At 36.9% G+C, this 21,172-nt stretch overlaps 2 protein-coding genes across 4 annotated transcripts in view; both read right to left on the bottom strand.

Moving 5' to 3' along the window:
- Window positions 1-21,172, bottom strand: part of LOC117315013 — a 65,463-nt gene that overhangs the window by 37,761 nt on the left and 6,530 nt on the right. The gene's annotated exons all lie outside the window — the stretch shown is intronic.
- On the bottom strand, window positions 1,790-19,582 carry LOC117315012. The gene is made up of 11 exons (XM_033869135.1): window positions 17,172-19,582; window positions 16,392-16,512; window positions 15,694-15,820; window positions 14,143-14,267; window positions 10,505-10,694; window positions 9,843-9,917; window positions 7,466-7,543; window positions 6,662-6,982; window positions 6,401-6,466; window positions 5,971-6,048; window positions 1,790-4,415 (listed from the first exon to the last, which is right to left on the bottom strand). The coding sequence occupies exons 1-11, from the start codon at window positions 18,944-18,946 to the stop codon at window positions 4,186-4,188; spliced, it is 3,186 nt and encodes a 1,061-aa protein (XP_033725026.1). The 5' UTR covers window positions 18,947-19,582; the 3' UTR covers window positions 1,790-4,185.

The following is a 21,172-nucleotide window of genomic DNA, read 5'->3' as shown; positions in this document are numbered from 1 at the left end:
GCTACTATTGATTTGTGTGTTTTTTGTACAATTCTTTGTCAATATAATTAATTCGTCCATGGCCCTTTCCATTCCGTGCCAATCTAATTGAAATTTCAGTTCACTATAAATAACATTAAGTATTCTAATCGAATAGTTTTTATGCTGACGGTGGATGATTCTTATTTGTCCCGATTTGTACGTTCTACGTCACATAGAGCTACAGAGAACAGACACAATCAGTACAAAACCACCAAAGAAAAGATAATTTCATCATTACCGCTAATCCAAAATAATAATGAAAAAGAATTATATTTTATTTCTTATTTTATTAACAACGAACAAGAAAACTTAACCAAATGTAAACAACTTTGAACACAAAATCATCTTAAACAATTAACAACATTCTTTCTTAAGTCACCATAAATTCCGTACATTTTATACATAGCACTGCTATGAACATACAACTTTCAATCGCTAATCTAACCGAATTTGCGTTATTCTTATTACCGGATATATGAGTATGCCTCCGACATCCCAAATGTTACTGCGAATGTCTCTATGTAACTCCCATGTATACACGATCGTCGCTTCCAAAATAATCATCGGATTCAATTTATTGCGGAGGATTTCTCTAAATATACCCAAATTATACATAATTGTTACACTTACTTAAAATGTCTCGAAAATAGCACACAAAATATTACAATCAATATCTTATCTAAAATGTCTCGAAAATAGCACACAAAATATTACAATCAATATCTTATCTAAAATGTCTCGAAAATAGCACACAAAATATTACAATCAATATCTTATCTAAAATGTTTCGAAATAGCATACAAATCATTTGTAATTAATTTCTTACTTAAAACGTATCAAGAGGTATCATACAAAATCAATACAATACATTGTATCTGAAAATGTTTTTAAACATCCCTAATTATACAATAACGATTGGATTTACTATATTACAAAGGATTTCCCACTTTATTCCCAAATTGTGCATAAATGTAATACTGAATATCCACAATTTATACAAAATCATAACATTGAATCTTACTTAAATGTCTCTCAATATCCTGAATTTATACGTAATCATTACATTAACTCTCAATATCCTTAATTTATACAGTCATTACATTAACTCTCAATATCCTCAAATCATACCTAATCATTACATTAACTCTCAATATCCTGAATTTATACCTAATCATTACATTAAATCTCAATATCCTCAATTTACACCTGATCATTACATTAACTCTCAATATCCTCAATGCATACCTAATCATTACATTAACTCTCAATATCCTGAATTTATACCTAATCATTACATTAACTCTCAATATCCTCAATTTACACCTGATCATTACATTAACTCTCAATATCCTCAATTTACACCTGATCATTACATTAACTCTCAATATCCTCAATTTACACCTGATCATTACATTAACTCTCAATATCCTCAATTTACACCTGATCATTACATTAACTCTCAATATCCTCAATTAACACCTAATCATTACATTAACTCTCAATATCCTCAATGCATACCTAATCATTACATTAACTCTCAATATCCTGAATTTATACCTAATCATTACATTAACTCTCAATATCCTCAATTTATACATAATCATCACATTAACTCTCAATATCCTCAATTCATACATAATCATTACATTCACCATCGTGTTGAAAAAAAAACAATTTAAGCAGCAATACCTTTGGCACCATGAAACATATAATCACTAAAGGTAGTCTCATATTTGACAATTCAGATAAATGAACATAATCCTGACGATATTTGTTCATTAGGACCATAACCTATTAGCAAATGACATCTAAAATTGCACTCTGACCTAAATCTGAGGTTCTATTAAGGTGAATGATCATATCAACTTTTTTTTTATTTTGACAATTTGTTTAGGAAATGTCTCAATTTTCACAGTAGAAGTAATAAAGGCAGTTACTTGAGATTATTTTTTTATCATATTAGACAATTTTATTCATGAATCTATAATTATTGAAAATGAAATCTAAATATTCCACTGAACTTTGATGGTTCTTTAGATATTCTTGATCCCTGTTTTCAATTGAAGTAAATAATAACTCATAATACCATAGTTTGAGAGGTAAAAATAGCAATTACAACCTACCGTGTACAAAAAGAAATCTAATAAGGTAACCTTTTAATTAGATCAAAGAACAGTAAATCAACTAGAATAACAAAATTAATAACAAAACAAATGCCCACTGGTCAGAATGTACATGAAAAAACCCCCATGCAGACTCATTTATCAACCTTCAAAACTAAATCAGCACCACACATTAAATAATGATCCTGTTTGGAAACATAAGAATATAGATTTGATTCAATATCAAAGGCAAAATTTGGCCAATCACTATGAAATAAGAATATCTGCCACCTCTTATCATTTGCATTATGTCATAGAATACTTTTTTTCTTTCGTAGGCAAATGAAAATCTTGTCAAATTTATTTTATAGACAAAATTATTGACCATCTTTCTTTCAGAGACAAATAGATAGCTGCCATCTTTATGTTATGGACATAAAATTATCTGCCCCATTTCTTCCATTGACATTTTATCTTATAGACATAAAATTCTCTGCCCCATTTCTTCCATTGACATTTCATCTTATAGACATAAAATTCTCTGCCCCATTTCTTCCATTGACATTTTATCTTATAGACATAAAATTATCTGCCCCATTTCTTCCATTGACATTTTATCTTATAGACATAAAATTCTCTGTCCCATTTCTTCCATTGACATTTTATCTTATAGACATAAAATTATCTGTCCCATTTCTTTCTAAGACATTTTATCTTATAGACATAAAATTATCTGTCCCATTTCTTTCTAAGACATTTTATCTTATAGACATAAAATTATCTGTCCCATTTCTTTCTAAGACATTTTATCTTATAGACATAAAATTATCTGTCCCATTTCTTTCTAAGACATTTTATCTTATAGACATAAAATTATCTGTCCCATTTCTTTCTAAGACATTTTATCTTATAGACATAAAATTATCTGTCCCATTTCTTTCTAAGACATTTTATCTTATGGACATAAAATTCTCTGCCCCATTTCTTCCATTGACATTTTATCTTATAGACATAAAATTCTCTGTCCCATTTCTTTCTAAGACATTTTATCTTATAGACATAAAATTCTCTGTCCCATTTCTTTCTAAGACATTTTATCTTATAGACATAAAATTCTCTGTCCCATTTCTTTCTAAGACATTTTATCTTATAGACATAAAATTCTCTGTCCCATTTCTTTCTAAGACATTTTATCTTATAGACATAAAATTCTCTGTCCCATTTCTTTCTAAGACATTTTATCTTATAGACATAAAATTCTCTGTCCCATTTCTTTCTAAGACATTTTATCTTATAGACATAAAATTCTCTGTCCCATTTCTTTCTAAGACATTTTATCTTATAGACATAAAATTCTCTGTCCCATTTCTTTCTAAGACATTTTATCTTATAGACATAAAATTCTCTGTCCCATTTCTTTCTAAGACATTTTATCTTATAGACATAAAATTCTCTGTCCCATTTCTTTCTAAGACATTTTATCTTATAGACATAAAATTATCTGTCCCATTTCTTTCTAAGACATTTTATCTTATAGACATAAAATTATCTGTCCCATTTCTTTCTAAGACATTTTATCTTATAGACATAAAATTATCTGTCCCATTTCTTTCTAAGACAATGTCCATTTCTCTTTCATAGACAATGTTCACAATTTTTTTAACAATTGACAAATTTGTGCGAGTCGACTTGAAAAACACAGTGCAGTCTGCCAGTTTATCTTAACGCAGTGCAATCTGCCAGTTTATCTTAACGCAGTGCAGTCTGCCAGTTTATCTTAACGCGGTGCAATCTGCCAGTTTATCTTAACGCAGTGCAATCTGCCAGTTTATCTTAACGCGGTGCAATCTGCCAGTTTATCTTAACGCAGTGCAATCTGCCAGTTTATCTTAACGCAGTGCAGTCTGCCAGTTTATCTTAACGCAGTGCAATCTGCCAGTTTATCTTAACGCAGTGCAATCTGCCAGTTTATCTGAACGCAGTGCAATCTGCCAGTTTATCTTAACGCAGTGCAATCTGCCAGTTTATCTCAACGCAGTGCAATCTGCCAGTTTATCTTCAGTCAAAGAACACAGGACTTCCTCTGGTACTGGATCAACATGTTGGCTACTTTCTTTTTCAGAGTCTCCCAATGACGTAGGTGGATTCTTCCTCCTTCTTTCCTGCTGAACAATATAGCCTGCAAACACTGTTGCTGGTTAGGACATTTTCTCTTTGTTTCGCCATTGAAATACTGAACAAAATATCTGTGAATTTCCTCCTCTTCAAATTTTGTCCATGACACTACTTTCCCTAAAGATGAAAAGAAGAAAAAACATAAAACATACAAGACAAGCAAATAATTGAAGATCATCATTTTAAGAGATCAAAATAGATTGTCTACATTGCCGTTTTATTTGGAAATATTTCATTCCAGTGTACGATGTGAAGTTGGGCATGTTAGAGGACGACAATGAAGCTGAAACTTGACCTTTAGCCTCCTGAAGGGGTCGTCATGTGAATTTATATTACACACGTTCATATCTTCCCCTGGCTTTTCAGTGCTACTTAATTGTTTATTGAACGGATGCTGGTTATCTTATCTACATATTTAAAAGGTTCTAAAACACAACTTTCATCATAGCCAACTCTTGTGTTAATAGTGGGGCTTTTGAATCTCCCATCCGCATTTTTGACATTTGTTTTGACCTATTTTAGTTTCCTCTGCCGCCTTCTAGGTATCAACATAAGGTCCATATAGTGTCAATATCATTGTCATTTCCCTTTATAAGATATAGTAAAGTATACCCCCTCCCCAGGGGCAAACGTGGGACCCAAGGGTCAGGAAATTCACAATTTTGGTAAAGCACCTTAAGATCCTTCCATCTATGAAGAGTAATTGATTCTACCCTATTTAGGTATTAAGAATAAATTTCTTGAAATTTCAGTTAATTTGACACTTTTTGGCCCCGCCCATAAGCCCCTGGGGGTCAATCAGAGCCAATATAAACATATTTTACAACGGGCATCCCATAATGGTAATTCTAACTAAGTTTGTATTATTTCAAATGTCAATTGGAACAAATAATGCTCAAAATGTGCTTTCCTTATATAATCTATAGTAAATTTTACCCCCTCCCCTGGGGAAACGTGAGACCCCATGATCATGAAATTCACAATTTTTGTAAAGGACCTTAAGACCTATCTATCTGTGAAGAGTACTTGTTTCTATCAGATCTGGGATTTGAGAAGATTTTTGAAATTTCAGTCAATTTGACCACTGCCCTTAAGTCCCCTGGGGGGATCAGGACCACATTATTCCCAGTTTAGGTTGACCTTTGGCCATGTAAGCTTCCTACCAACAAGCTTCATGCCAAATATCATTGAATTTGGTTCATCGGTTTTGGAGGAGACCTAAAAAGATGTGACCTTTGTTTGGGCTGTTATACAGTTTTGTTTTCAATTTGTATGTCTTGTTGATAAAAAAAACCAGTTACATTGATGTACTTACTATATCAACATTTCTAACACTTTGCAAATCTTGTTAATTCCAAATTACACTGTTGTGAAGTTGTGTTGAATATTAGCATTTTTAACACTTTGCAAATCTTGTTAAATCCAAATTACACAGTTCGTTGTATTAGTCAATTTTTGTAAATCCTATTAATCATTTGATACAAAGTTCAGCTCTTTTATGACCAATTTTAATGTTTTTACACAATGTAATTGCTTTTATTCAAAACAAGAGCTATATATTCACAGATTTTAACCGGGACATTGGATCAAATGCAGAGATAAAGTCTAATATAAAGTAAAAGTGAATGTGATTCATTTACATCACATCTGGAATAAAACAATTAAAACTCACTTTTGGTTTGTTTTTGACAAAAGAACATTTCATCATCTCCATCGTCATCTTCATCAGAGATGGTGCCGCAACATTTATCTGAAGTCAAAACAATAATAGCAGATTAGTTCAGGGGTAAAGAATGATAATTCTAGACTCCAGATCACACCACTGTATCAATACATTCTTCAATGCTTATAAATACATGCATATTAGGTAGTATCTATTAAACTGATTTATCATCAGTCTAAGCACAGTTCAAATGTGTCAAAAATAAACTTTTTAAATCTGAAACAAAATTAATAATACAATTCTACGGGTTTTAATGTAGATTTCATGATATCTTACATCAAACAAAAAACAAAAAACAAAGAAACTGAACAATTGATATTTGATTCAAGAGACCATGAATATTTTACTGTCAGTAGCTTAATACAATGTGTATACCTACCACTTGTCCCTGGATGGATTTTAGAAGGTTCAGTTTCTGTAGCATTTCCTACATCATTTATAGGCTCTAAAATGAGATAAAACATTACATTTTACGCACAGTCATAAATTAAAGGCAGAGTTGGATACATCTCTGTCTAATTACAACAACCTAACAAAACAAATTAATCTTTTCCCCAAACATTATGTTTGGTGAGGTTATGCCTATTTAGCAACTTTAATCTAACAATGGCAAGGAATGACAGTGTTTTAGATAATTTACCTTGTTTCAGAGTTCCAAGGTTTTCCGTTCCTGTATTACGTAATTCTGATCCCGCTTTACGTGATTCCGATCCTGCATTATTCAATTTCAATCCAGTGTTATGTAATTCCGATCCTGCATTGTGTAACATGTTTGAAACTTTCTTTTTCAGAACGTCCCATTTCCGTAAATAGATTGCCCCTCCTTCTTTATGGCTGATTGCGATAGCTTTCCTACAGTCTTTTTGACTGGGACATTTTTTCTTGATTTCGCCGTTGAAATACTTCACGAAGTGTCTGTGGATCTCCATCTCTTCACTTTTTGTCCATCTCACTCTTATAACTACAAAGAGTCAAAACAAAACTTAATTTTTTAAAACATTTTAGCTAAATTAAGAAAAAAACAAAATATTGGACAGAGAAACAAAATTGAATGATTTGGAATTATCAAATGCAAACTAGATACTCCACCAGTAAGTTATATTATCTTAGTTGTTAAATTGTAAATTGTGACAAATCAACTTTAGCAAATAGCTTTATTTATTGCATGTCTTATCAGAATATTTTATTAAAGACTTCAAATGACAGTATTGAAATATTGAACAACAGGCTGATTAAAATGCTTAATCATTAATAAGTAAATTTTCACAAATTCAAAAATGAAACATTATGACTCTCTCTGTTAAAATTTAAATTCAAGATTTTCGAAGTTAAATAGCTTTAATAATGACATGAATGATAGTCAAGAGTTTATGTCGCATTTTGTGTGTCTTTGTTGTTTACAAATTATATTTACAATATCTATGAATTTCAGTTAATATCAGACCTTTTCCTGCAGGTGATTTACGAGACACTAATTTCTTGTCTGTGCCATCATCGTCGTCAAGGTTGCAGCTTATTATTTCTGGAATTAAACAATAGTATCATATTAGTAAACAATGGCAAGATTAGTGAACAATAGTAAGATTAGTAAGCGATAGTAAAATTAGTAAACAGTAAGATTAGCAAACACATAACATTAATATAAGTAAATATTAATGTGTTAATATTTACTGCCCCCCCCCCCCCCCTTAATGGCTGGTGAGTGGTCAATAACTGGTGAGTGGTCAATAACTGGTGAGTCAGTGGTCAATGGCTGGTGAGTGGTCAATAACTGGTGAGTCAGTGGTCAATAACTGGTGAGTCAGTGGTCAATGGCTGGTGAGTCAGTGGTCAATGGCTGGTGAGTGGTCAATAACTGGTGAGTGGTTAATGACTGGTGAGTGGTTAATGGCTGGTGAGTGGTTAATGGCTGGTGAGTGGTCAATGGCTGGTGAGTGGTCAATGGCTGGTGAGTGGTTAATGGCTGGTGAGTGGTCAATGGCTGGTGAGTGGTTAATGACCGGTGAGTGGTTAATGACTGGTGAGTGGTCAATAACTGGTGAGTGGTTAATGGCTGGTGAGTCAGTGGTCAATAACTGGTGAGTGGTTAATGACCGGTGAGTGGTTAATGACCGGTGAGTGGTTAATGACTGGTGAGTGGTTAATGACTGGTGAGTGGTCAATGACAGTTGAGTGGTTAATGACAGTTGAGTGGTTAATGACTGGTGAGTGGTCAATGACAGTTGAGTGGTTAATGACTAGTGAGTGGTTAATGACAGTTGAGTGGTTAATGACAGTTGAGTAGTTAATGACTGGTGAGTGGTCAATGACAGTTGAGTGGTTAATGACTGGTGAGTGGTTAATGACAGTTGAGTAGTTAATGACTGGTGAGTGGTTAATGACAGTTGAGTAGTTAATGACTGGTGAGTGGTTAATGACAGTTGAGTAGTTAATGACTGGTGAGTGGTCAATGACAGTTGAGTGGTTAATGACTAGTGAGTGGTTAATGACAGTTGAGTGGTTAATGACAGTTGAGTAGTTAATGACTGGTGAGTGGTCAATGACTGGTGAGTGGTCAATGACAGTTGAGTGGTTAATGACTAGTGAGTGGTTAATGACAGTTGAGTGGTTAATGACAGTTGAGTAGTTAATGACTGGTGAGTGGTCAATGACAGTTGAGTGGTTAATGACTGGTGAGTGGTCAATGACAGTTGAGTAGTTAATGACTGGTGAGTGGTCAATGACAGTTGAGTGGTTAATGACTAGTGAGTGGTTAATGACAGTTGAGTGGTTAATGACAGTTGAGTAGTTAATGACTGGTGAGTGGTCAATGACAGTTGAGTGGTTAATGACTGGTGAGTGGTTAATGACAGTTGAGTGGTTAATGACAGTTGAGTAGTTAATGACTGGTGAGTGGTCAATGACAGTTGAGTGGTTAATGACTGGTGAGTGGTCAATGACAGTTGAGTGGTTAATGACTAGTGAGTGGTTAATGACTGGTGAGTGGTTAATGACAGTTGAGTGGTTAATGACAGTTGAGTGGTTAATGACAGTTGAGTAGTTAATGACTGGTGAGTGGTCAATGACAGTTGAGTAGTTAATGACTGGTGAGTGGTCAATGACAGTTGAGTGGTTAATGACTGGTGAGTGGTTAATGACAGTTGAGTGGTTAATGACAGTTGAGTGGTTAATGACTGGTGAGTGGTTAATGACAGTTGAGTGGTTAATGACTGGTGAGTGGTCAATGACAGTTGAGTGGTTAATGACTGGTGAGTGGTCAATGACAGTTGAGTGGTTAATGACTAGTGAGTAGTTAATGACAGTTGAGTGGTTAATGACTGGTGAGTGGTCAATGACAGTTGAGTGGTTAATGACTGGTGAGTGGTCAATGACAGTTGAGTGGTTAATGACTAGTGAGTGGTTAATGACTAGTGAGTAGTTAATGACAGTTGAGTGGTTAATGACTAGTGAGTGGTTAATGACCGGTGAGTGGTTAATGACTGGTGAGTGGTCAATGACAGTTGAGTGGTCAATGACAGTTGAGTGGTTAATGACTGGTGAGTGGTTAATGACTAGTGAGTAGTTAATGACAGTTGAGTGGTTAATAACTGGTGAGTGGTCAATGACAGTTGAGTGGTTAATGACTAGTGAGTGGTTAATGACCGGTGAGTGGTTAATGACTGGTGAGTGGTCAATGACAGTTGAGTGGTCAATGACAGTTGAGTGGTTAATGACAGTTGAGTGGTTAATGACAGTTGAGTGGTTAATGATTGTTGGTGATCTGCTGTGAGTGGTTAATGACTGGTGTTGAGAGTGGTTATGGCTGAAGAGATGGTACTCACCACTATGACTTGGTTGATGTTTAGGCTGGTTTTCCAATTGGACTTCAAAGTTATTCTCTACAGCTTCGTCCAGCTCTTAAAATCAAATCAAAACAGAAGATGTACATATGTAAAGCGTTCCAGGTCAAATAAATCAAAATTTCAATACTTTGAAGTGGCAGTATACAGCTGGATGATACACCACTTAGGGGGACTTCATTTATTTGGCTACGCAGAATGATGTCTTTTCATTTTAAAATACATTAATTTTACATGTAGCATATAAGATATAAGATCAAAGTATTAACACTTAAAGGAATTACACAACTGTACAAGTCCTTTCTTACATGCTGATGTTCTAATATTTGATTTTAAAACAGGTAAAATTACATTCCTATGCAGTTTGTGACAACAAACTCCATTTTTTTGTGTTATAGCTCCATAAGCAAATAAAACATTCAAGTTAATCCTTATAATTTAATTTACTGTACACAATCTTTTTGGAAATTCATTATAATTGATGGACTCATTTGTCTTAGATATTATTACGCCTCTCTTTCAGCCAATCAAAAGCGATGTTACAAACAGTGATGTCATTTTTTCACTTTACGGGCCAACAACATAAATTTTTAATCTAATGAAAATGCTTGTTACAAGCAAGTAGATTATATCTATATATTCACCATCAAATTGGATTTCAGACACCGTTCTGTTGCTGAACTTGCTGCCAAGGTTCTGTATTAACATCAGTTTAGCTATATCAATCTTCTTTGTAATTCCCGAAATCGACCAGTTTTCCTCCCTGTGTGTTATTTCTGCCTGGCCAAAGTGATTACAGACCCACTTCACCTCATCGTCATCCAAACTCAGAGCCTAGGAATAGAAATATCATCAAATATAGGTTCAGTGCGTAGAATTTGAATGTTCATCAAATGCAGCTCAGATCATTGAAAGCAAGTTTCCATAAAATGAAACTTAGGGCCTAGAAAATGAAAATAAAATAAGTACACCAACAGTCAGTGTCATATGGTGAAGAATGTCTTAGGGAAACACAATAGCCAGGGACATGTGACGACAGGTGTCTCGGGAGAAACAAAACTGTCAAGGTCATATGAGGACGGGTGTCTCAGGGAAACACAATAGCCAGGGACATGTGACGACAGGTGTCTCGGGAGAAACAAAACTGTCAAGGTCATATGAGGACGGTGTGTCTCAGGGGACAACAACAGCCAGGGTCATATGAGGACGGTGTGTCTCAGGGGACAACAACAGCCAGGGTCATATGAGGACGGGTGTCCCAGGGAAACATAACAGCCAGGGACATGTGAAGACAGGTGTCTCGGGAGAAACAAAACTGTCAAGGTCATATGAGGACGGTGTGTCTCAGGGGACAACAACAGCCAGGGTCATATGAGGACGGTGTGTCTCAGGGGACAACAACAGCCAGGGTCATATGAGGACGGGTGTCCCAGGGAAACATAACAGCCAGGGTCATATGATGACGGGTGTCCCAGGGAAACACAACAGCCAGGGTCATATTAGGGCGGGTGTCCCAGGGAAACACAACAGCCAGGGTCATATGAGGACGTGTGTCTATAGGGAAACACAACAGCCAGGGTCATATGATGACGGGTGTCCCAGGGAAACACAACAGCCAGGGTCATATTAGGGCGGGTGTCCCAGGGAAACACAACAGCCAGGGTCATATGAGGACGGGTGTCTCAGGGAAACACAACAGCCAGGGTCATATGAGGACAAGTGTCTCATGGAATCTCAACAGCCTGGGTCATATGAGGACAGGTGTCTAGGGGACAACAACAGCCAGGGTCATATGAGGACAGGTGTCTAGGGGACAACAATAGCCTGGGTCATATGAGGACAGGTGTCTAGGGGACAACAACAGCCAGGGTCATATGAGGACGGGTGTATAGGGGACAACAACAGCCAGGGTCATATGAGGACGGGTGTCTCGGGGAAACATAACAGCCAGGGTCATATGAGGACGGGTGTATAGGGGACAACAACAGCCAGGGTCATATGAGGACAGGTGTCTAGGGGACAACAACAGCCAGGGTCATATGAGGACGGGTGTCTCAGGGAAACACAACAGCCAGGGTCATATGAGGACGGGTGTCCCAGGGAAACATAACAGCCAGGGTCATATTAGGAGGGGTGTATAGGGGACAACAACAGCCAGGGTCATATGAGGACAGGTGTCTAGGGGACAGCAACAGCCAGGGTCATATGAGGAGGGGTGTCCCAGGGAAACATAACAGCCAGGGTCATATGAGGACGGGTGTCCCAGGGAAACATAACAGCCAGGGTCATATGAGGACGGGTGTCTCAGGGAAACACAACAGCCAGGGTCATATGAGGACGGGTGTCTCAGGGAAACACAACAGCCAGGGTCATATGAGGACGGGTGTCTCAGGGAAACACAACAGCCAGGGTCATATGAGGACGGGTGTCCCAGGGAAACATAACAGCCAGGGTCATATGAGGACATGTGTCTCAGGGAAACACAACAGCCAGGGTCATATGAGGAGGGTTGTCTATAGGGAACAACAGCCAGGGTCATATGAGGACGTGTGTATAGGGGACAACAACAGCCAGGGTCATATGAGGACGGGTGTCTCAGGGAAACACAACAGCCAGGGTCATATGAGGACGGGTGTCTCAGGGAAACACAACAGCCAGGGTCATATGAGGACGGGTGTCCCAGGGAAACATAACAGCCAGGGTCATATGAGGACATGTGTCTCAGGGAAACACAACAGCCAGGGTCATATGAGGAGGGTTGTCTATAGGGAACAACAGCCAGGGTCATATGAGGACGTGTGTATAGGGAACAACAACAGCCAGGGTCATATGAGGAGGGGTGTCCCAGGGAAACATAACAGCCAGGGTCATATTAGGACGGGTGTCTCAGGGAAACACAACAGCCAGGGTCATATGAGGACATGTGTCTATAGGGGACAACAACAGCCAGGGTCATATGAGGAGGGGTGTCCCAGGGAAACACAACAGCCAGGGTCATATGAGGACGGGTGTCCCAGGGAAACATAACAGCCAGGGTCATATGAGGACGGGTGTCCCAGGGAAACATAACAGCCAGGGTCATATGAGGACGGGTGTCCCAGGGAAACATAACAGCCAGGGTCATATTAGGACGGGTGTATAGGGAACAACAACAGCCAGGGTCATATTAGGACGGGTGTATAGGGAACAACAACAGCCAGGGTCATATTAGGACGGGTTTATAGGGAACAACAACAGCCAGGGTCATATTAGGACGTGTGTCTATAGGGAACAACAGCCAGGGTCATATGAGGACGTGTGTCTATAGAGAACAACAGCCAGGGTCATATTAGGACGGGTGTATAGGGAACAACAACAGCCAGGGTCATATTAGGACGGGTGTCTATAGGGAACAACAGCCAGGGTCATATGAGGACGTGTGTCTATAGGGGACAACAACAGCCAGGGTCATATGAGGACGGGTGTCTCAGGGAAACATAACAGCCAGGGTCATATGAGGACGTGTGTCCCAGGGAAACACAACAGCCAGGGTCATATTAGGAGGGGTGTCCCAGGGTAACAACAGCCAGGGTCATATGAGGACGTGTGTATAGGGAACAACAACAGCCAGGGTCATATGAGGACGGGTGTCCCAGGGAAACACAACAGCCAGGGTCATATTAGGAGGGGTGTCCCAGGGTAACAACAGCCAGGGTCATATGAGGACGTGTGTATAGGGGACAACAACAGCCAGGGTCATATGAGGACGGGTGTCTCAGGGAAACACAACAGCCAGGGTCATATTAGGAGGGGTGTCCCAGGGAAACATAACAGCCAGGGTCATATGAGGACATGTGTCTATAGGGGACAACAACAGCCAGGGTCATATTACTAATTAGGACGGGTGCCTCAGGGAAACACAACAGCCAGGGTCATATGAGGAGGGTTGTCTATAGGGAACAACAGCCAGGGTCATATGAGGAGGGGTGTCTCAGGAAAACACAACAGCCAGGGTCATATGAGGACGGTTGTCTATAGGGAACAACAGCCAGGGTCATATGAGGAGGGGTGTCTCAGGGAAACACAACAGCCAGGGTCATATGAGGACGGGTGTCTCAGGGAAACACAACAGCCAGGGTCATATGAGGAGGGTTGTCTATAGGGAACAACAGCCAGGGTCATATGAGGACGGTTGTCTATAGGGAACAACAGCCAGGGTCATATGAGGACGGTTGTCTATAGGGAATAACAACAGCCAGGGTCATATTAGGAAAGTGGTTGTAAGGAATCATGACAGTAATACCTGTGTAATTGTAGCAGTGTGTCTCCGGAAGTTGTTCCCATGGATACATTCAGGATGTTTCAAGTCTAACTCTGGTCTCCGTTTCACATTCTCTAAAGATTCATTAGCACTCACAGCTGCTTCACCTGAAGTTAAATGTTCCACTTTATATTACCAAACTTTTTCTGTATCAGCTAGTTTGTGTAACAAAGTTTTTCTGTATCAACTAGTTTTGTATTTTATATTTCTTATTTAACTATCTGATAGTAACAAACTTTTTCTGTATCAGCTAGTTTTGTATTTTAATTTCTTATTTAACTATCTGATAGTAACAAACTTTTTCTGTATCAGCTAGTTTTGTATTTATATTTCTTTTTTAACTATCTGATAGTAACAAACTTTTTCTGTATCAGCTAGTTTTGTATTTTATATTTCTTTTTTAACTATCTGATAGTAACAAAGTTTTTCTGTATCAGCTAGTTTTGTATTTAATATTTCTTTTTTAACTATCTGATAGTAACAAAGTTTTTCTGTATCAGCTAGTTTTGTATTTTATATTTCTTTTTGAACTTTCTGATAGTAACAAACTTTTTCTGTATCAGCTAGTTTTGTATTTTATATTTCTTTTTTAACTTTTTTAACTATCTGATAGTAACAAACTTTTTCTGTATCAGCTAGTTTTGTTATTTATATTTCTTTTTTAACTATCTGATAGTAACAAACTTTTTCTGTATCAGCTAGTTTTGTATTTTATCTTTTTTTTTAACTATCTGATAGTAACAAACTTTTTCTGTATCAGCTTGTTTTGTATTTTATATTTCTTTTTAAACTATCTGATAGTTACTAAGTATGTGGAAATTAATGGACAATAACACTACATTTGAAATGTTAACATTTGATGACTTTTACCAATATATTCTTCAGTAAATACAATACTACATTTATCCAGTAGTGCCCAATTACGATAAATGACCAAAAAAACATTATATTTTGATAAATACAATACTACAACAGCAGTATTGTATTTGTCAGTTTAGTAATAATTGGATTATATGTCACATGCCTTTAGGTGAGAGACATGTCAAACTATCTTTTAAGTTTAATAAATTCTAAATGACACTTGCGTAATATTCTATTTCTCACAAAACTAAGAATGCATTGAATGAAATACAGTTTTGAAGTTATGGTCATTAGGAAAATTTGAAAAAAGTTCTATTTAAAGATCACAATGTGAAACTGAACTGTGAAATTAAGATTGAGAAAACAAGCATACAAACATTTCTATATAACTTTACCACTACATGAATGACATCTTAATTGCTGATGTCTAATTAATACCAATTTACACTCGTGTAATATTCTATTTTTCACAAAATTCATATTTATGAGAAAATAATCAAAACATACATTTTGGTACAAGACTTATTTAAACTACGAGGTTGTTTTTCATTAACTCAAGATGTACGACGTCATTAATCGATGACATCACAATGCTGTTACAATACATGTATTTGCATGTTGTAGCACAGGCCAGTCAGGGAACAAACATGTTTGAATATGAAATACAAATACCTGTGCTTGCGAACATATATTTGTTGTTGTCTTGGATGCCAGCTTTCTTTCTACATTTTTTGTCTGCCATCATCTCCAGAATCACTTTCACCTCACCGGGGATAACAAGTGCTACTCTGAGGTCAGTCTGTAAATAAAAGAGAAATTCTTGTTAGCCAAGTCAGCACGAATTAAGTGAGTATCTTACCAAGGTTATACAGAGCGTGATCAAACTTTCTACCACAATACCCTGTGTTATTCAACTCTCAGACCATCAGTTAATCATTACAGCTGTTGATTAACAATCAGTTTATACCACACGAGGTATAAACTCTGTACGCATTTTGATTGGCTAACACGGTGAACTTTGACCCAAGCTGCAATTGTTATTGACGTCATCAATAATCTAATGACGTCACATCACCGGGTCCCGGACGTCACCGGTACACTTTATTTGCATACACGAAATTATACTTGGCCACATTTCCCTTTGATTCAAGCCGATATTATTGTGGTAGAAACAGGTCACACGACTCGAAATTGTTGGATATGGAATTTATTCACATGAGTAAGTTATTTTTTTAAAGTTGCAAAAAACACTCGCTAAAGCTCTTGTCTATTGTAACTTTTAAAAAATAACTTACTCGTGTGAAATAAATTCCATATCCAACAACCACTCGTGTAACCTCTATTTATAGAAATTAAACTGTAATACTTACATTGACTCCTATTTCTGCTAAACCTCGAGAATTCAGAAGCAGCTCCTCCAACATGGTCATCGAATGTCGCAGAGAAAAACTTGTATCATTGCTGTTAGGTCTTCCATGATAGTCTTCAACACTGAAAAAAAATTTAATTCTCAGCTGTCAACATAAAACACCAAATACTTTCAACAATTTTGACAATTGATATGAAATTATAATAAACAGTCATTCATTGCCACAGGACTTTCTTTTTTCTAAACTCGTATACATATGTTCCAAACCCAGGGCACCTGTGTTTCCTGCTGATCTACACAGTACATAACATCATCAAACTAAGACAGAAATTTGACCCTATATATTGTACTGTTTTACTTTAATGACCATGTGTCCAAAACAAAAGTGTAGTTGTTCTTATTGTGGAGATTTATCAAGCAGGATCAGTGAGATTTGAATATTTGGTACAAAAACTAAAACGTCCTAATTCCGATACACAAAATGTATACCCTTATGACTATGGTGCAAATTTGCCTTTAAGTTGAACCTATATACTCCCCTAAATATCACTGTTAACCCACATAATCCCCTAAATATCACTGTTAACCCACATAATCCCCTAAATATCACTGTTAACCCACATAATCCCCTAAATATCACTGTTAACCCATATAATCCCCTAAATATCACAGTTAACCCACATAATCCCCTAAATATCACTGTTAACCCACATAATCCCCTAAATATCACTGTTAACCCACATACTCCCCTAAACTTCAGAGTTTCTCTTCTATAACTTACCTGAGTTTTTCCAGCTCCTCTGGAAGGCATCTGTTATAAAGAATCAGCCGTGCTTGTGTCAAAACTACGGCCTCCCTAAACATGTCTTGGTTTAAGTTTTCTAGATCAATGTTCTTCAGCTGAAGAACCAGATACAATGCTAGTTTTCTGATGTCTTCTGCATCTGGCATTTCATTTTTCTTCTTTAAATCCTTGCTTTCTGATGAGCCACTCGTTAGTTTTGAAACTTGAGAGCTCCATTCACTCTGCAACAGTTTTAAGACATCCCTGGCTTCTCGTTTTTCATCTTCATTACTTTCTTTGATGGCATATCCCAGCTTTGCTGTTGCTAACCGATTCAGATCATATCCCAGTTTGATGGCCGTGATGGGATTTTTTAGCTTTCCATGTTCCTCATCTTTGCAGACTTGAAGAGAACACTGCACTACTTTATCAAAATGGCGTGGACACAAGAAATCACTCATTGACCCATCCAGGCCCGTTTCTTTCCTAACTCGCAGTAGAATTCCTGCAGATAGACGCATCCTGAAACCAGTCAATTTTATCCTCTGGGATTTATTGATATCGTCAATATTTTTCATAAGCCAAACTTCACCTAGTGTTTTGATCAGGCGATCTTCTTTTGCAGCTTCTGTCCTTTCATCGGACAGCATATACGGAAATACTTCCTTTTTAAGCTTGCTTGATCCACCGACTATCTTTCCTTTCATTATTTGTGACTGAATTATTGCTGAACCTTTTGGCATACTCGCAGTACTTGTTTCATGTGTTTCTGTTATACTTGGAGTTTCACCTTGACCTTTACTCGTACATGTTTCTACAGGATCCGATATATTTTGAGAGATAGTCTGATGTTTATTCGTAAACCTTGACTTTATACCAAGACAAGATGTTTGATGCTTCGTGATATACTCCAGTACGATCCATTCCTCACAGTCCGGACACGGACCATAATCCTGTACATTAAAAGCATTATCACGTTTTCTCCTTTTTATCAATATTTCACCTTCTTTTGCTGCCAAAACTTTTTTATTATGTAAATTGTCTCCTCTATTACGAAGCAGGTTCTGCAGGTACTTCTTTTTGAGCTCGAGACCTTTCTTACTAGACTCATCAGCCTTTTTTATTTTTCTCTTTAAATCACGGATATCCTTAATTTCATCTTCTGTTCGGTGTCTTCTTCCCAAGTGACTTTGAATATTACTTATCAACCGTTCACAGAAAATGCATGCGTGAAGTTTGTCATACATCCGTCCAAACTTTGAATTTTGATTCTTTTTGTACACATACGTTTTGGTATAGATGTCAGGATAGGTAACATCGTAAGTGCAGTCTTGCGGACAAATTTTCTTCCTTGTAGCAGGTTTCAAGTTGTCCCCACTTAAACTTGCCACATCAGATGACATATGATTGGATTTTTTACTTTTCATCTTTTCACTTTTCCTTATTTTCTTGTCGTCAGCATCATCATCATTTTCTTCATTAGAGGACATGTCATCATCATAATCATCATTGTCATCACCATCGTCTCCATCAGAAGAACTGTCGTCATCATTTTCAACTTCAGAAGAAGATGGACTATAACTAGGGTCTCCCTCCTCATCATCTACGTAAAATGGAACATCGTCATCGTTTTCTTCTGCTGACTGCGACGGACTGTAACTTGGGTCGTTTTCCATAGCACCAACATAAAACAAAACTTCACTTTCGTCTAAATTTATATCGGCCCAGGAACCATCTCCGTAGTGTTCAGGATGTCGGTGGTCCGTGTCCATGGGTTCCGGTCCTAGACACACAAACAGGAGGAAGATTCTAAGATACCAGAGCCATATCAGCCATATCAACTTCGCAACCCAAGGATGTTCAATACGATATTTTCCCTTTTTTTAAAAGGAGAGTATCGTATAGAACACTCTTGGTTAGCGAAATTGGAGCCATGATATATATACTGATTCACAGACAAAACAGCCACAAGTGCCAGGCATGGATAATGAATACATACTGACACACAGGACAAAAATGTATATAAACATATACATAATCATGCATGGATGTCATCACAGAAATCACGTTGTTGTATCGGATTCAAACATAGACAGTCATAGAATGAGATCAATAAGGTGTGGCATTTCCCATGTTTGACAGTAGCTCCAGCTACAAGATTATATCAAATTTAAAACTGTCAGGGATCACAGAAATAATATTGCTGTTTCTGATTTTTTTTTTTTTCACCAGCTAACTACAAAGTTTGATTATACACAGAGGCATTGAGATAAGATCATCTTAAACAAAAATTCCAAATCTATTCCTGTTTAGGCTGTCAGATAAGGAAGTTGTGTTCTGAAATTAAAGCCGACTGGATTTTGTAAGTTTTGTGTCTTCATAATAAATATTGCATTCAGGCCAATCACAACCCAAGGATGGATATATCACACTGATCTACAAAAAAGTAATTGATCTTCACCATTATATCATTTATATGTAATTGATCTTCACCATTATATCATTTATAATGTTATATGGCAGAGAAAGCTAGCTTACACTCTCAAACATTAATCTACTACGATATATATATATGTCGTTTACTTGTGAGAGCTCAATATTTTATTTTGGGTGCAGGGTATATAAATATAACACATATATATGTGATGTGATAGGGGTTGGGTGGGGAGCTCGAGGGGGATGGAAGACAAGCATGGAAGTCTTTCTGCTTTCAGGCTTATTCTCTATAATCTTGTGTTATGATATAAGTTGAACATGTAAAATGGCACTCATTAAACGAAGATTGATAGACATTTAGAGTACATCTGAACAATCAATGAATTCAGTATTATTGGCTATATTCCATAATCAAATCATGATCACTGCGCATGCTGTTTGAATGAATTTGTAAGGATTTTTGTAACACAACCAATGAATGCTTATGTGTGACGTTTCAATGACCATTACGTATATATATACAGAAAAGGATTATTCCGTGTTTATCCATTTCACAAGATGCCCGAGTGTAATGCTACAAAGCGAAATATGCAAACCGGCACTCAATGGTTAAAAATTGGTGTCGTCACACCTTAAAATACAGTAACGTAATTATTACCTCCCCATTATGTTATTGATTGTATTACGTCATAATGTTGTTACTAAGCATTAAAAAGTAATCGCCTGAAGATAGCCAATACACGTCTTGAAAACGTTAGCGATATTCAACCGAATTGTCTTGATGAGTCATTTATGTTTACATACGTATATATACAGTACGAACATTGTCACCTTCATCAGACAAATGGCCAGTTCATGATCATGTACATGTGTACAAGTATAACTTTACACTTCTGGTCACATGACCTAAAATACCAGACATCTCGTCTTACTTGAGAAACAAATCAGCCAAGTTTACACATCCTCTGTATGTACAGAATAGGAAATTAAAAGTCAAGGATGTACATTTGTAGGTCAAAGGTCATAATGTAGGTCAGAGAGACCTACATTACCGGTATATATATTGGTACTGTCGTATATAATTACTGTACACCAAGCCTAAAGTTCAAGTGAAAATTTGGTGCTGGAAATGGAGCCAAGACAAAATGATTTACAGTTTAAACAGATCTCTATATATATCATCATAAGTTTATAGTATTGGCCACTATATTGGGCATGTAATGCCATCTTAGTGACGCTCTCTCCTCAAAACATCATGTTGTATAAATACATAATGGAACAGCAGTGAATTCACATATATATACATTATTTGGAACAGCAGTACTAGTGAATTCACATTATACATTATCCAATACATTCTTCTTAGATGTATATACGTAAATCAAAGGTCAAAAGTAAGTAAAAGTGACCTACTTATGGTTCACAACCCACTGCCCCACATTTATAACTGTGGTTCACAACACACTGCCCCACATAAATGTGGTTCATAACACACTGCCCCACATAACTGTGGTTCACAACACACTGCCCCACATAACTGTGGTTCACAACCCACTGACTCA

The sequence above is a fragment of the Pecten maximus genome, chromosome 17, assembly GCF_902652985.1.
Source record: "Pecten maximus chromosome 17, xPecMax1.1, whole genome shotgun sequence".
Taxonomy (NCBI): domain Eukaryota; kingdom Metazoa; phylum Mollusca; class Bivalvia; order Pectinida; family Pectinidae; genus Pecten; species Pecten maximus.
The sequence above is the reverse complement of the archived record's forward strand: the minus strand, read 5'-3'. Positions and strand labels throughout refer to the sequence as shown.